Here is a 17,793-nt window from a genome sequence, read left to right on the forward strand (position 1 = left end):
AGCCACGGGCCAGCCCCAAATCTGAGATTTTATTCAGAGTTAGATCTCTGGAGTAGACGGATTTCCAAGAGGCCGTTTCAGAACCCTCGACCTCCTTGGACCTTGGAGCCGCTTCTGGGGTCCCTTTTTGACCAAGTGGACCAGATGTCCCTACCCTTGGATGCTTCTTCACAACACACCTGGAATTTCTGTCTTCCCTTCAAGGAAAGGGCTGGGGTGGGGTAGAGGGTTAAGGTCCCTTTTCAGTCACCCAATATCCTTTACACTCTTTGTGTCCCAATCAACTTTTCCTTCTCTTTCCAGGGAATCTTTACCTAGCAGGAGTGGAGGAAGTTTTGGGTTTTTTTTTTTTCCCAAATATTTTTTTACTGTGGCAAAATACATATAACATAAAATTTACCATCTTAACCATCTTTTAGTGTACAGTCCATGGGATTAAGCACATTCACACTGTGTGCAGCCATCACCACCATCATCTCCAGAACTTTCTCATCTTCCCGAACTGAAACTCTGTCCCCATGAAACACTCACTCCCCATCCCCCTCCCCAGCCCCTGGCGCCCCCCATTCTACTTTCCGTTTCTGTGGATCTGATGACTCTAGGGACCTCCTGTGAGTGGAATCATATAATATTTGTCCTTTTGTCACTGGCTTATTTCACTTATTTCACGCGGTGACATGTGTCAGAATTTCCTTCCCTTTTAAGGGTGAATAATATTCCACTGTATGAATATACTACATTTTGATAATCAGTTCATCTGTTGATGCTATGCACATGGGTGTGCAAGAGTGGGTTTTTAGTTTTCATCTGTTAACACCATCTTGTATGTATTGCAGACATCCCCTTGGAAGCTAGAGTTTGACAAATCCAATACTTAAACTTTTGAAACTTAGGCTCCCTTTCTCTGCTGCAGCACCCTACCATTGAGGCCATTCTTATTTTATTTAATTTTTTAATAGGCTTTTTTTTTTTTTTGAAAAGGACAGCTTTAGATTTACAGGAAAATTGGGCAGAGTGTATAGAGAGTTCTCATATACCCCATGAACACAGCTTCCCCTATTCTTAACATCTGCTGTGGTCTGAATGTTGGAACCCCCAAATACCTAATCTGATAGCATTAAGAGATGGGGCCTTTGAGAAGTGATTAAGTCATGAGGGTTCCGCTCTCATGAATGAGATTAGTGCCCTTATGAAAGAAAGGTTTGAGAGAGCTTGGCCATTTCGACCCTGTGAGGACACAGCAAGAAGGTACCACCTAGGGCCAGCCCGTGGCTCACTCGGGAGAGGGTGGTGCTGATAACACCAAGGCCATGGGTTCGGATCTCATATAGGGATGGCCGGTTATCTCACTTTGGAGAGCATGGTGCTCACAGCACTAAGTCAAGGGTTAAGATCTCCTCACTGGTCATCTTTAAAAAAAAAAAAAAAAAAAAGAAGGCACCACCTTAGAAGCAGAGAGCAGGTCCTCACTGGACCCCAAAAACTTGACCTTGGATGTCCCAGCCTGCAGAACTGTGAGCAATAAATATAAGTTGTCTATAGGATATCCAGTCTAAGGTATTTTATTATAGCAGCAAGAGAGGACCAAGACCACATCTTACACTAGTCTGGTACATTTGTTACAACTCATGATGCCACCCGGATACATCATTATTAACTCCACAGCACACTTCATTTACATTTCCTCGATTTTAATTGAATGCTTCTTTTCTGACCCAAGCCCCTCCACACACTTAGCTCCTTCTAAACAGTGTTTCAACACCTTCTTTTATATTTAATGCTCTGATTTCAACTCAGGTAAACTGAACTTGGGTTTTCTCACCTAACAAACAATTAAACTGAGGAAAAAAACGGAAAAGAAAAAAATTCATTACAAGAAAACAGAAAAAAAAAAAAAAAAAGTCCGAGCAAACCAGGAGAAGTGGTCAGGGGTGCACCCACTGTATGCCAAAAAAGGTCTCATCAGCGTTTCGAGACGGCAGTGCTGACAGTGTGAGGTTGGTGCAGAGGGTGTCCCCACGGGCCAGGGGTGTCAGGCGCTGGGAGGTAACGGTGCAACTGTGGTGGAAGTTGAGGCGCAGCAAGCTGATGCTGTGGGTGGCAGGGGAGCAGATGTCCACAGCCAGGGTGGCCCCACGGGGCACAGTGGTCCACGCGGAGGAGCAGTTAATGAGTGTCACCTGGATGTGAAGCCGATAGATGCCATCACGATGGACACGCAGCTGCCCATTGTCCAGCTGTGGTCCATGCAGGAAGGAGCGGCCCAGTGCTGGGCCCGCCTGCCAGTGCAGCCTGGGGTCCTGTCGAGATCCTGGGGACAGAGGGTTAGAGCGATGGGAGGATGGAGGCTTGGGGAAACTGAGGGACAGGGGGTCCTAGAGTGGGAAACAGCAAGTAATGAACAATGCTGCTATGCACATGGGCGTACAAAACTGGGTTAGTTTTCGTCTGTTAACATCATCTTGTATGTCTTCCTTTACAAGCTTGGGTTTTACAAACCCAGTGCTTAAACTTTCGAAACTCAGGATCCTTTTCTTGGCTGCAGCATCCTTCTACTGAGGCTATTTTAATTTCATTTATTTTTTTTTTATTAATAGACTTTATTTGCTTTAGAACAGGCTTAGATTTACAGGAAAATTGAGTAGAGTGTATGGATCTCATCAGGTGTTAGTGTACCTAGTGGGATACAGGGACAGGGAGTTAAAGGACAGAGGGTTGGAGATCTAAAGGGAGGGTGAGAGAGGAAGGGAAAGGGAGAGAGAGAGAGAGAGAGAGAGAGAGAGAGAGAGAGAGAGAGAGAGAGAGAGAGAGAGAGAGAGAGAGAGAGGACAGAGAGAGAATGTGCAGGAGACAAAGGTACATGGAGAAACACAAAGAAGGGAGAGGCAGAAAGACAGAGAGACAGACAGTGGGTGTAGTGAATCACTGTAATTTCATGTTGCCTCCGCATTCATTTTGAGTATAGGTTTAGCTCTTTCATACCGAAAGCAGGGCTCAGTCACCCTTGGCTCAATTTCCAGTTTTGCCACCTCCTCTCAGTTCCTCAACTTTATCGATCCAGGCACCTGCCTTATACCACCACCTTCTGTGACCCCCTCTCTATGGGACAGCTAGATACAGCCTTCCTGACTCACCCCCACTGAGCCTCGTACCCCACATGGACTGTGTAGATATGCCACAGTGACCCCCTCTCAGTCTCACTGTAACCCCACACAACTCATGCCTGCTGCTCTAAACCCACCAATTAGATCTCCCCAAGGGAAACCTGCTTGGTTAATGCCCTGGACCCTAATAAAGGCTTCCACCCCCAGTCTCCCCCCTTCCTACTGGCCCCGAGAGATGTCCTGCCCTTTTCTCCTCTGTTCTTGCCTGGCCAACATACCTGTCCTCTGGGTCAGGGCTCTCCTAGAAAGTGACTACCATGGTAAGAATAAAATGGACACAGGTCAGTCAAGAGCCACAGAGGTGTCTGCCACTATAAACAAGCTCCCTGGGAGTGGAGCACCTGGTCACGAGGTGGACACTCGTGCATTAGGCTGTGTGGCAGGATAAAGAAGGTGCCCCATGCAAAGCACAGTGTAGACATCTCCCACCGCCTCGCCTGCAGCCCTGTCATCTCGCCTGCAGCTCCATCACGAATGGCAAGAGTTTATAGCATTCTCCAGACAGAGATCTCAAGGGCAAATTAGAAAAAATGATATATGAGAGAGAGGCACAGGGGGATGGGGGGCGGAGAGAGAGAAAGAGAGGGGGGAGGCAGGTCTTCCCACAGACAGCCCATGGCTCACTCTCTCACCTCTCGCAGGTCTTTCCACCAACGCCCGCCATCTCGGAGGCCACCCATGTCGCTTCCATCTTGCACGGCCACCCCAGTCCTAACACTCCCCCAGCTCCCTCGCTTGCTTGCTTTTCCTCCAACACATTATTCTTTGCTCTTTTTACTCTACGTGGCATTGCTACCCTATGTTACTTGTTCATTTACTGAATGCCATTCCCTCTTGGAAGAAGGGAAGCCTCCACCAGGGCAGGGATTTTTGTCTGTTCTGTTCACTCTTGGGGTGTCTGGAAACAGGTGCCTTTTCACGGTAGATGCTCGGTTCATGTTTGTGGAATGAAGAAAGGGACGTCAGCGATGACTATGGGTGTTATTGTTTTAGCTGTTTTGGGGGTTCTTCCAAGGAGGGAGACCAAATGGCAGTGGCTGTGAAACCTGCCCCCCCCTTCCCTGCCCTTCCCCGCGGCCCCCCGCGAGCACACACGTTGCACACACGTGCCCCGCGTTACCTGTGTGGTTCAGCTGGAGCTCGGCTATGTCCCACTGCAAGAAAAAAAACGGGAAAACAGGGCAAGGGCATGAGCACGGAGCTGCCGAGCGTCCCCTGCATGAGGGGAGTCTCTTTCCTCCTCTCTCGTCCCTATCGATTCCTCACCCCACGGGGCGTACTTGTGACTTTTTTTTTGGTTTGTTTTGAAGACTTCTTAAAAAGGAAGTCGGTTTGGAACCAGCGGGGAGCCTCAAGACAGGACCTTCAAACGACCTTCCTAGTCTTCCCGGACCTCAGCGGGCGCGAGTGCACCGTGGACGCCGCGCACAGCGGCCTCTCTCCTGCTGCAAAGGCCCCTGCGCGCTCCCCAAAGGGGACATCCCTGAAAACGCCCCACCCCCAGCTTTGTGAAGCTTCCAGCAGCCTCTGAGTCAGCCTGCTGGGGGAACACCAGAGACAAGTCATCACTGATGAGCAAGTCGGATGCACCTTTCCCACGGTGGGATCCCCCCGGACCTCCTGGGCAGAACTGACGGTCCCCGGGTCAGCCCGGCCCCTGCTCTGTCCCCCTGCTGCAGTGTCTCTCTCTCGTCCCTGCCGGATCATCCTCCCTGGCCTCTTTTTTATCATATCTCATTCGGATGTTGTCTGTCTGTCTGCCTGTCTGTCTGCGCTCCAGCGCACGCTCCTTCCGCCTCTCTCCCGTTCTCTCCGCCGTTCCCCACCCGGAGGTCCCCCTGGCTCCTCCAGCAGGTGCCGTGTCGCCCTTCCGTCTTGACTCACCCCGGGTGACCCGAGCTGCTGCTGCTGCTGCTGCTGCTGCTGCTGTGCAAAGCGCGATCTGCAGAGGAAGCAGTAGATCGCCATACCGATGAGAAGCAGGAGCAAAGCAAGACGCAGGAAGGACCCCCAGGGCAGGCGGGGCACCGAGCAGCTGGAGCTCTCTTCGCCCATCACGGCCCGCGGCCAGCGCTGCATCGGCGGGTGCTGGCGGGGCGAGAGGGCCGCAAAGGGCCGCTGCGGAGGAAAGGAAACCTCAGCCTTCTCAGACAGCTTTGGGGCTTCTGCGCGTCTCAACCTGGCAGGGACCAGCCTGCCCCTCGGTGGGGATGTACGGTCGAGGGGAGGGACTTAAGGGGAAATCCCCAGCTCCTGCCAGTCTGCATCTCCCAGAGAGGGTGGGGCAGTTGCCAGGGTGGGCCAGGGAGTTGCCAGCTCCACCCTGCCCCTGAGGCAGGGGACATGCGACCTTACTATTCTGGGTCTCCACCCTCACTGTCCTTGTGCTCATCCGTGTATTCTTTCAAGAAACCTTTATTGAGCATCTATCAGGCACTAGACACTGGGCTGGGCACCAGGAGTACAGCAAGCAGCTGGGGATTGGGAGTGCTCCCCAAATGTCCTTGTGCTCCTGTCCATCTGTCCGACATCCCTGGCAGTCAGGTGGGCTAGGTGATGGGCCTGTCCCATGGCGTGAGAGCGGGCACGATGAAAGTTCTCTTCTGCTGCCGGTTCTTACAAACATCCCCCACAGCACCTCAGTTCTCTCTTCTCCTGTGTTCTTAGAGGCCACCTGTTCTTGATGGCTGTAGCGAGTTGAAAAGTGTCCTCCCGAAATCCAGGTGCAGGGGAACCTCAGAATGTGACTTTATTTGGAAATAGTGTCTTTGCATGTGTGATTGGGTTAAGATGAGGTCATACCGGATTAGGGTGCGTCCTAATTCCAATTACTGGCGTTCTTATTAGAAGAGGAGAGGACATGGAGACATGCAAGCAAGAGGCCATGTGAAGATGGAGACAGAGATTGGAGTGATGCAGCCGCAAGCTAAGGAATGCCAAGGTTTGCTGGCAACCTCCAGAAGCTGGAAGAAGCAAAGAAGTATTCTCCCCTTGCACCTTCAGAGGAAGCATGGCCCTGCTGACACCTGATTTCCAAATTCTAGCTGCCAGAATGGTGAGAGAAGAAATTTCTGTTGCTGTAAGCCATCCAGTTTCTGGTACTGTGTCATGGCATCCCCAGGATACTAAGATAATGATGTAGCTGCAAGATGGAGAAAGATTAATTAGATCCAGAGGATTACGAGCTAGAACTAGAGAGCTTGGGTCAGGCAGTCAAATTATTCAACTCTGTAGCATGAAAGCTTGTGCAATGGGTGTGACTGTGGTCTAAGATGACTTACTTGTAGGCTGAAAGTATCTTCTGAAAGTGAATAATGACAGTTCTTTGAACTGGGATGAAGTTGGTGGTAGGAAGAGGTGAGAAGAAAGGGTTATGAACAGGAGAGCCTTTGGAGCTTCCATCAACAGCATTTGCTTATATGGGGGTAGAGGGGGACAGGTGAACAGGAGAGTCAGACAGGATCTAGGTAATCAGCATACACTCCCTGGGACCCCCAGCTACTAAAGGAATTTCCTGCACTGAAACCCTAGAATTCCAGGTCTGGGAGTTTGGCTGGCAACACTCCCCAAATGATCCCCACTCCAATTTACTTAGCTGATTTTTATATCATTCTAAGATATAAATAGCTTAGAAGTTACATCATTAAGAAATGCTAATACCCTCTAGAACGACAGAAAAAAGAACATGAGCAGACGAGCTATAAAAAGAAATCCAAATGCTTATGAAACTGTTTCATTCATTCTAAGAAAATCGGAAATTGAAAACATGGTGAATACACTTTCTTTTTCACCTATCATTGGGTAAAAGATAAAAGCATTATGAACATCTAAATTAGTATTAAAAAGAATCGTTTGATGGTTGCACTTGTGTGTGGGTGAGAAGTAGACACATATTTGGGTGCTGGTGATGTCCTTAAATGTCTTTACGCAACACAGGTTTATTTCCTGTTCACACTTGTGCAGGTGAGCAAGGGATCTGCTTCCGGTAGGCTGAAGGAGGCTTTATCCTGACGTGAACACTGTGGTGGGAAGGGAAAGTAGGAAATCACTTTCTTTTGGTGAAAGCATATCGTGCAGCCCTGCCTAACTTCTGGGGATGCAGAGAAGTGGCATGCTTGCATGAGTCTGGAAGGGAGAAAGCTGAAAATACTGAGTGGAGAACACTAATTACTGTCAGACTCCACCCGTTTGATCTCTAAAAACTCAACTCATCCTCCTTACCCCTTGCAAAATACAGTCACCCCACTCCCCCAGGGAGAAGACTCCAAAGTCTCACCTATTACAGCACTAAGCCTAAAGTCAGGATATCTGAGTGAGGTGGAATAGTCTCTGCATCATGGGTGATGTGTGAATCTCAATAGCAAGTCGATAGAAGCAAAGATGCAAGGTGTCTGCTTCCTTCCATGCCCAGCATCTACTGGTAGATCAGGAACCAACAGTACACATTCTCATTCAGAAGAGCAGAGAATAAGAGACAAACAGAAATAACTGGCCTGCAGTAATTCTGAAATCCTCTTGGACAGATATGACGAATGTTTCTGACTCCAGTTCTGCTCCTCAGTTCATTACTCTGTGGCTTGTGGGTCGATCATCTGGCAATTTCTTTTTTTCATTCTCTTTCTTTGTCATCTGATATCTGTTTTCTCTCTTACTCATACATAGTAAGAGAGCCATTGAGTTTTAGCTGGGTACATGGCTGATCAATGAAGACTACATTTACCAGGCTCCCTTGCCTGGGTCATGTGACTAAGAGTGGCCACGTGACCAAGTTCTGGCCAATGGGTTGTGAGTAGAATGGATTAGTGCAACTACTTCCATTAAAGAAAGGGGCAGAACCTTCTCTTCGTTTTTTCCCCTTCTTGCTGCCTGGAACTCAGCTATGGTGGCATGTCCTCTTGGACTATGCAGACAAGGGCATCAATGTTGGCACATTGGAGAAAAAGGAGACAAAGAATTTGGGCTCCTGAAGACTTTGAAGAACAGAGATGACAAACCAGCTCAGATTTTCATTCGGTAGAAAATAGTTTTTGTTGTTATTCTTGTTGATTCTTTGTTTATTATTCTCAGGGAATAGTCCAGAAATGTAGAGTTATCACTTATAGCTTGCTTTACTTATCTCTTGCTGCATAACAAACCGCCTCAAAATGTAGTGGCTTTAAAATAATTATTTTTTCCTCACAATTCTGTGGGTTGGCTGGGCTCAGCTGGGTGGTTCTTCGGCTGTGTGTGGTGTACACACAAGGGCTTTCACCTGCAGCCAGAACACCCAAGATGGGTTCCCTCACATACCTGGCAGCTCAGTTGGGGTATTTGGAATGCTGGTGATTGGCTAATCCCGTCTTTCTTTCCACGTGATCTGTTGTCATTCAGTAGCCTAGCCCAAGACTTTAAAAAAAAAAAAAGTTATTGAATATGTATTTACTGAGTTCCTGCTGTATCCAAGGTATTAATACAACAGTGCACAAAACAATGTTCCTGCCCTCTTGGAGATTGCATTTGTTGGGTTCCTGCTATGTGTCAGCTCAATTTTCTTGCATTCTAGTTTTTTTTTCTGTTGTCAATAAACATGATCTCAATTAATATGCCAACAACCCTGGGAGATGAGGAATATTATCTGAGACCCATCTCTTAAAATTTCAGCAATAGGTATCTCCATAATGTAAGTATATGAAAGGACACAGTGAACATGACAAGAAAACTTAGGTTCAAAGAGGTTAAGTATCTTATTAAATGTTAACAGCAAAGTCAAAATTCAAATCCAAAGTCTGTTTTGACTTCAGAGTTCCTTTTGTCCTTTTGTACAATGCCTCATCCTCTGGAGTGAAGCTCTAGCTGATGTCACAGTAGAAATATATCTTAAAGGAGGAGTAGGACGGAGATGTAATAGGAAAAAGGTTACTAGTCAAAAAATTTTTTGAAAATATAGACTTTTTAGAGCAGTTTTATGTTCACAGAAAAATTGAGCAGGAAATACAGAAAGTTCTCACATACCCTCTGCAGCCCCTGTTCCCCCAGCCAACCCCACTGTCAACATCAGAGTGGTACCTTTGTTACAATCAATGAATCTACATTGATACATCGTTATCACCAAAAGCCCATGGTTTACACCAGGTTCACACTTGTTGTATATTCTGTGGGTTCTGACAAATGTAGAATAACATGTATTCACCACTGTAGTAACATACAGAATATTTTCACTGCCCTAAAAACTCCTCCGTGCTCCACGTATTCAACCCACCCTCTCCCTACCTCTGACAACCACTGATACTTTTACTGTCTCCATAGTTTTGCCTTTTCCAGAATGTCGTATATTTGGAATCATTCAGTATGCAGCCTATTAAGATTGGCTTATTTCACTTAGCAATATGCATTTAAGATTCCTTCATGACATTTTCTGGCTTGATAGCTCATTTCTTCTCAGTGATGAGTAATATTCCATTGTCCAGATGTATACCAAAGCTCATTTATCCATTCATCTACTGAAGGACATTTTGGTTGCTTCCAAGTTTTGGAAATTATAAATAAAGCCTAGAAGTAGGATTGTGAGCCATATGGAAGGTGTATGTTTAACTTTGTAAGAAACAGCCAACTGTTTTCTCTAGTGTCCATCTCATATTGCAATCAATTTCATAAGCAGTGTATAAGATTTGACATTTTCAGCAATATTTGACATGGCTAGTCATTTTAATTCCAGCCATTCCAGTGGTAATTTATTGTCATTTTAACCTGCGCTTCTCTGATAACTAGTGATTTTGAGTATCTTTTCAGGCATTTATTTACCACCAGTATACTTTCTTTGGGGACATGTGTATTCAATTTTTGACCATTTTTTTTCTTTCATTGAGCTTTGTCTTTTAATTACTGAGTTGTAAGAATTCTTTATATATTCTGAGTAACAACTCCTTTTCAGATGTGTAATCTAAAAATATGCAACTATTTTCTCCCCCTCTGTGATTGCTTTTTTATCTTATAATTGTGTGTTTGGAAGAGCAAACACTTTAAATCTTTGTAAGTCACTTTTTAAATGTAAAGTCCATTTGATCACTTTTATGGTTCATGCTTTTAGTGTCTTGGTTAAGAAATCTTTACTTAATCCAATGTCAGAAAGATGTTTTCCTAGAGGTGTTATACTTTTAGTTCTCACATTCAGGTTTATAATACATTTTGAGTTAATTTTTGTGTGGGTGTGAGGTAAGGGTCAAGGTTAACTTTTTCATAAAGATGTCCCCATTGAATTACCTGGCACCTTTACTGAAAATCAAAGAGCCACATAAGTGCGAGTCTATGCCTGAATCCACTATTTTATTCTGTTGATCTGTATGACTGTTCTTATGCTAATACCACATGGTCTTGATTACTTATCTTGATTATAGAAGTCTTGAAATCTGGTAGTGTATATTCAAGTTGTTCCTCTTTTCCAAAATTGTTTGGCTACTCTAGGTCAGTTGTCGTTTCATATTTATTTTATAATCAGCTTGCTAATTTTTTCAAAAAGTCTGGCAGGATTTTGAATGGGATTGCATTAAATCTATAGACCAATTCAAGGGGAGGCTATCTTAACTAGATTGAATTTTTCAATCTATAAACATTGTATGCATTTCCATTTATTTAGTTCTTTAGTGTTCTTTTTTTTTTTTTTAAAGACCGGTAAGGGGATCTTAACCCTTGGCTTGGTGTTGTCAGCACCACGCTCAGCCAGTGAACTATCCGGCCATCCCTATATAGGATCCGAACCCGTAGCCTTGTTGTTATCAGCACCATACTCACCCGAGTGAGCCACGGGCTGGCCCTAGTTCTTTAATGTTCTTTATCATGTTTTGTAGTTTTCAATATACACATCTTGAAAGTCTTTTGTTAAATTTTTTCTTCAATATTTTGTTTTTTGATAATATTGAAAATGGAGCTTTAAAAATCCATTTTCCAATTGTTCACTGTATAACACGCACAAAATATGTATAAACACAATTGATTTTGGTACACTGACCTTGTGTATTTGTTCATAGGACTACAATAACAGAATATCACAGACCAGATGGTTTAAACAACAGAAATTCATTGTCTTACAGTTCTGGAGGCTAGAATTACAAGATAAAATGTTGGCAGGGTTGATTTCTGGTGAGGCTTCTCTTCCTCACAGACACCTTCTCCCTGTGTCTTCAAATGGCCTTTTCTCTGTGTGCACACTCTGTGGATGTCTACTCCTCTTCTTATAAGGATACCAGTCCTATTTAATTAGGATTCCACCCCATGACCTCATTTGATCTTCATTACCTCCTTAAAGGCCATATCTACAAATACAGTCACATTGAGGGTTAGGGCATCAACATATAAATTTGGGGGGGCACAAAATTCAGTCCATAACACCTTGTTACTGCTGTTACATCCTGTTACTTGCTGAATTAATTAATCGTGTACTAGATTTTTGTAGATTCCTTAGGATTTTCTTTATAGATGATCATGTAAATCTGATACTAAAGAAAATTTATTTCTTCATTTACAATATGTATGTCTCATTTATTTTTCTTGCCTTATTTGCACTGGCCAGGACATCAATGTTGAGTAGAAGTATGGACAGTGAGCATCCTTGTCTTTTTTTCTGATTTGAGGTACAAAGCATTCAGTCTTTTGTAGAAAAAAATATAACTTTAACATGCTTAATTTGCTTCTGTATTTAATGCTTGCTAAAAACGAGAAAACATAACTAATGTCACTTTAAGTAAGGCAGGCCCAGACACATTAAATTCCAGGAAGGGAGTAAAACACCACCTGGTTCCAGGAACTGACTGATCAGTTCCTTATCTAAAAGCCACCTGGAAGATAAAAGATTGGAAAGAGCACTGTTCCTTATCAGGGTACCAGCTTGCTAAAGCCCACCAATAAATCCAAAGGTCACCTCTGATAACCTGTAAACAGTAAACAACTCATCCTATTGTGAAAGTCCGTCTAAAAAACTGTATAAAAAGCTCTTACATTAAAGGCTCGTGGCCGCTTCTGTCCTGAAGATGGAGTGACCCCAGCATGCTGGAATAAAAAACCTCTTGCTTGATTGCATCAGTCTCTGTCTCATGGTCTTTGTGAGGTGAGCCATCCGACGTGTGGGGTTTGTGCACGGTGCACAGATCTTACACTTTCATCGTGGAGTGTAATGTTCCTGTAGGATTTTTGTAGATGCTATTGAGTTGAAGAAGATCTCTTCTATTCCTGGTTTGCCAAGGGATTTTTATCATGAACTGATGTTAAATTTTGTCAAATTATTTTGCTGTGTGTATTAAAATTATCGTGTGTGTTTTTTTCATTTAGTCTCCTAATGCAATGAATTACATTGCCATTTATGTATGTATGTATGTATTTATTTATTTAATGACTGGCTGGGACAGGGGTCCAGATCCTTTATTGCCTTACTTTTAGATGTTAAAATAAACTTTGCATTCTTTAGATAAATCTCTTTTTATGTCATTAGATTGAATGTGCTAAAATTTTGTTTACAATTCTCACATCTATGTTCAAGAAGAATATTAAGCTGTCATTTTCTTATGATGCCTTTGTCTGGTTAGTGTAATTATGGCCTCATATAAAGACCTGGAAAGTGTTCCCTTTTCCTCTGTATCCTGAAAGAGTTTGTAGAGGATTGGTATTATTTCTTCCTTAAATGTGTGATAGTTTATTTTATTTTATTTTATTTTATTTTATTTTATTTTATTTTATTTTAACCAGTGAAGCCATGCCATTTGAGTCTGGAGTTTTCTTTGTGGAAAGTATTTTGATTACATATTTAATTTCTTTCATAGTATAGGGCCATTAGAATTTTCTATTTCTTCTTGGGTCAGTTTTGGTAATTTTTTCTTTTATGGAATTTGTCCATTTAATCAAATTTATTGGTATAAAATTGTTTATAATATTTTGTTATTATCCTTTTAATGCCTATAGGGTCTGTAATGACATCCCCTCTTTTATTTCTGATATTGGTAATTTGCAACTTTTCTCTTTTTTCTTGATCACTCAAGAAAGAGGTTTATCTATTTTATGGATCTTTTCAAAAAACCAGTTTTTCAAATAGCTTTATTTAGGCACATGTGATGTAAAGTAAATGTGTATATTGAAAGTATACAATTATGAATTTTGATATATGTGTACACATCACCACAATTAAGGCACAGAGCATATCTATCACCCTCAAAATTTCTTTGTGCTTCTTTGTGATCTTTCTCTCCCGTACCTTCAACTCCATTTATAGACAGCCGCTCATCTGCTTTCTGTCACTATCGATTAGTTTGCATTTTCTAGAATTTTACATGGTTTTTGTTAAATTTTGAAAATGCTTCCATTGTCTTTTTCAAAAAATCTCTTATATCTGTGTTTTATTTTGGATGCTTTCTCTTGTGATGTCTTCAAGTTTATCGATCACTACTTTCACATTGTTTAATCTCCTGTTAATACCATCTAGTGTATTTTTCACCCTAGACATTGTATTTTTAATCTATGAAAGCTCGAGTTAGATCCTTTTTATATCTTCTGTTCTCTCCTTAACATGCTCATGCTTTCTTCTACCTTCTTGAACATACAGAATATATTTATTGCAATCGTTTTAACTTCTTGCCTACTAATTCTGTCATCTGTCTCCTTTCTGGGTCTCTTCTATTCATTGATATTTCTTCTCATCATGCATCATATTTTATTGCTTCTTTGCATACCTGGTAACTTTTTATTGGATGCCAGACATTGTTAATTTTATGTTTGTATCAGTCCATTTCTGTTGCTTATAACAAGGTGCCTAGAATAGGGTAGTTTAGAAAGAAAAGGAAATTTATTGCTTGCAGTTTTGAAGGCTGGGAAATCCAAAGTCCAGGGGATACATCCTGTGAGAGTTTTCTTTGGTGGTGGCTTTACAGCAATACAGGGGTCTCACATGGCAGAAAATGATGGAGCAGAGAGACTAACCTTTCATGGGCTCTTCTTTTAAAGCCCTTGGAACCACGTCCCTGACCACCATTATTAATCCATTCACTATGGCATGGTCCTATAATCTAATCACTTCTTCAAGGCCCCATCTTTCAATTACCATAATAGGATTTCCCACCCTCAGTAGTTACAGAGGGAATTAAACTTCTAATATATGAACTTTGGAGACACAATTCAATCGGTCCACAATCATTCAATCAATGTTTCTGATTGCTGGATTTTTTTTTTATTCCTTTAACTATTTTTGAGTTTTATTCTGGGAGACAGTTTAGTTGTTGGGAAATCTGATCTTTTCAAGGCTTGCTTTTCATGTTTGTAAGGTGGGACAAGAGAAGCCTTAATATAGGACTACTTGGCCCCACTATTGGGTCAATGCCCTCCTGAGTTCAACTCAATGACTCATGTATTAGGAAATTTGTCTATGTTGGCTATCAGGAATGTAAAATATTCCTGATCCTATGTGAGTTTTGTAAATTGTTTCACCTGATCCTTTCTGGTGATTCTTTTCCCAACCTCAGGTTTTCTCTCACACACGTGCTAGTCAGCACTCTGCTTAAGTCTCAAGAAGAACCTCCTGAAAATCTCTGGAGCTCTCTCTTTCTTTAGCTTGTCCCTCTCTGGTACTCTGCCCTGTGAATTTTAGCCAACTGGGTCTCCCCTAATTCTCAGCCCTGTCTCTATTTGAAAAGACTCTTAAACTCTGTTTGAGTTCTTCTGCCCTGTGCGGTGGTTTGGAGCAATCATAGACCTTGCCTTGCTTGCTTACCTTTTCTCAGAAATGACTATCCTGTGTTACCTATTGTTCCATGTCTGAAAAATTATCTCCTCACATATTTTATGAAGGTTTGTAGTTTTGTAAGTTGTTTTAGACAGGAGGGTAAATCTGGTCTCTGTTACTCCATCATGACCAGAAGCAGTGGTGCCTACTTTTAGTTCAAAAAAACAAAAACAAAAACAAACACACAGCTTTTTATTTCATTTCTTCCTCTGCCTTCTTATTTAAAATGCGTCTCTTTTAGACAGCATATAGTTGGATCTTGCTTTATTATCCAATATAAAACCCTCTGACTTTTAATCAGAGTGTTTAGTTCAGTTTCATTTCACGCAAGTATTGATCCGATAGGGATTGGGTCTGCAATTGTTTTCCATTTGTCCCTTCTGTTCTCTTGTTCCTCTGTTGCTCATTTCCTGACTTGCTTTGAGTATTTTAGTATTTTTTAAAATTTCATTTTAATTTTCTATTAGCATTTTAACCATACTCCTTGGAATGATTTTTTTTTTAGCCCACTTACAGTTAACATTGTACCATTTCCATGTAGAAAACTTGAAACTCAATAGTTCCGTATTTATCCTTGTTCTTTATGCCGTGATCGTCATATGTATTGCGTCTACATACCTTTTAACCCCACAAAACAGTGTTACAATTTTTTCTTTAAACACTTACATGTATTTTAAAGACATGAAGGGGGAAAATTTTTAGAAAGTGTTCTGTACTTATCCAGTTGTTTACCATTTCTAATCATTTTGGGGGATTTGAATTTCCATTTGGTTTTATTTCCCTTCAGCCTGAAGAAATTCATCTGGCATCTCTTGTAATGCAGATCTGCTGGTGACAATTTCTTAGTTTGCTTTTTATATAAGAATGTGTTTAATTTGGGCCGGCCTGTGGCTCACTTGGGAGAGTGCGGTGCTGATAACACCAAGGCCACGGGTTCAGATCCCCATATAGGGATGGCCGGTTTGCTCACTGGCTGAGCGTGGTGCTGACAACACCAAGTCAAGGGTTGAGATCCCCTTGCCAGTGTGTTTAATTTGCCCTTATTCTTGCTGAATATAGAATTCTAGGTTGGCTGGAGTTTTTTCCCCTCTGCACATAAAAATACTTTTCCACTCTCTCTGGCTTCCATAGTTTCTGATAAGAAGGCAGCTCTTAAATTATTGTTCTCCTGTGTGAAATGTGTCATTTCTCTCTTGTTGCATTTAAAATTTTGTTTAAAATTGTCTTTTGTAAGTTTGACTATGACCTGTCTTGGTATAGCCTTTTTCATTGTTTATCCTGCTTGGTATGTGTTGATCACTTTGAATCTGTCAATTTATAATCAATTTGGAAAAAAATTATGAGCATTAATCCTTCAAGTGTTTTTTTTCTGCCCCAGTTGCTCTTTTCTCTCCTTTTGTGACTCCAGTGAAATATATGTTCTACAGTTTTATTTTTTATTTTATTTATTTATTTATTTTTATTTTTAATTTTATTTTGTCGATATACATTGTGGCTGATTATTGCTCCCCATCACCAAAACCTCCCTCCCTCCTCCCTCCCCCCCTCCCCCCCAACAATGTCCTTTCTGTTTGCTTGTCGTATCAACTTCAAGTAATTGTGGTTGTTATATCTTCTTCCCCCACCCCCGGTTTTGTGTGTGTGTGTGTGTGTGTGTGTGTGTGTGTGTGTGTGTGTGTGAATTTATATATTAATTTTTAGCTCCCACCAATAAGTGAGAACATGTGGTATTTCTCTTTCTGTGCCTGACTTGTGTCACTTAATATAATTCTCTTGAGGTCCATCCATGTTGTTGCAAATGGCAGTATTTCATTCGTTTTTATAGCTGAGTAGTATTCCATTGTGTAGATGTACCACATTTTCCGTATCCACTCATCCGATGATGGACATTTGGGCTGGTTCCAACTCTTGGCTATTGTAAAGAGTGCTGTGATGAACATTTGAGAACAGGTATACCTTCGACTTGATGATTTCCATTCCTCTGGGTATATTCCCAACAGTGGGATAGCTGGGTCGTATGGTAGATCTATCTGCAATTGTTTGAGGAACCTCCATACCATTTTCCATAGAGGCTGCACCATTTTTCAGTCCCACCAACAATGTATGAGAGTTCCTTTTTCTCTGCAACCTCGCCAGCATTTATCGTTCAGAGTCTTTTGGATTTTAGCCATCCTAACTGGGGTTAGATGGTATCTCAGTGTGGTTTTGATTTGCATTTCCCGGATGCTGAGTGATGTTGAGCATTTTTTCATATGTTTGTTGGCCATTTGTATATCTTCCTTAGAGAAATGCCTACTTAGCTCTTTTTCCCATTTTTTAATTGGGTTGCTTGTTTTTTCCTTGTAAAGTTGTTTGAGTTCCTTATATATTCTGGATATTAATCCTTTGTCAGATGTATATTTTGCAAATATTTTCTCCCACTCTGTTGGTTGTCTTTTAACTCTGTTAATTGTTTCTTTTGCTGTGCAGAAGCTTTTTAGTTTGATATAATCCCATTTGTTTATTTTTCCTTCGGTTGCCCGTGCTTTTGGGGTCGTATTCATGAAGTCTATGTCCAGTCCTATTTCCTGAAGTGTTTCTCCTATGTTTTCTTTAAGAAGTTTTATTGTTTCAGGGTGTATATTTAAATCCTTAATCCATTTTGAGTTGATTTTAGTATACGGTGAGAGGTATGGATCTAGTTTCATTCTCCTGCATATGGATATCCAGTTATCCCAGCACCATTTGCTGAAGAGGCAGTCCCTTCCTCAGTGAATAGGCTTGGTGCCTTTGTCAAAGATCAGATGGCAGTAAGTGTGTGGGTTGATTTCTGGATTCTCTATTCTATTCCATTGATCAGTGTGTCTGTTTTTATGCCAGTACCATACTGTTTTGGTTGTTATAGCTTTGTAG

General features: G+C 42.1%; 1 protein-coding gene across 1 annotated transcript; it reads right to left on the bottom strand.

The window, feature by feature from the left end:
- Positions 1 to 1,925: 1,925 nt before the first annotated feature.
- CD70 (CD70 molecule) lies at positions 1,926 to 5,219 on the bottom strand. Its single transcript, XM_063109134.1, has 3 exons — positions 5,049 to 5,219; positions 4,285 to 4,318; positions 1,926 to 2,311 (listed from the first exon to the last, which is right to left on the bottom strand). Exons 1-3 carry the CDS (start codon positions 5,217 to 5,219, stop codon positions 1,926 to 1,928), a joined length of 591 nt encoding a protein of 196 aa, XP_062965204.1.
- Positions 5,220 to 17,793: the final 12,574 nt, after the last annotated feature.

The sequence above is a fragment of the Cynocephalus volans genome, chromosome 10 (genome assembly GCF_027409185.1).
Source record: "Cynocephalus volans isolate mCynVol1 chromosome 10, mCynVol1.pri, whole genome shotgun sequence".
Classification (NCBI taxonomy): domain Eukaryota; kingdom Metazoa; phylum Chordata; class Mammalia; order Dermoptera; family Cynocephalidae; genus Cynocephalus; species Cynocephalus volans.

Coding starts and splice junctions, on each gene's coding strand:
- CD70 (XM_063109134.1), bottom strand. CDS start 5,219: ATGGGCGAAGAGAGCTCCAGCTGCTCGGTGCCCCGCCTGCCCTGGGGG. Junction 4,319..5,048: donor AGCAGCTCGGGTCACCCGGG/GTGAGTCAAGAC, acceptor TTTTTCTTGCAG/TGGGACATAGCCGAGCTCCA. Junction 2,312..4,284: donor GCTCCAGCTGAACCACACAG/GTAACGCGGGGC, acceptor CTCTGTCCCCAG/GATCTCGACAGGACCCCAGG.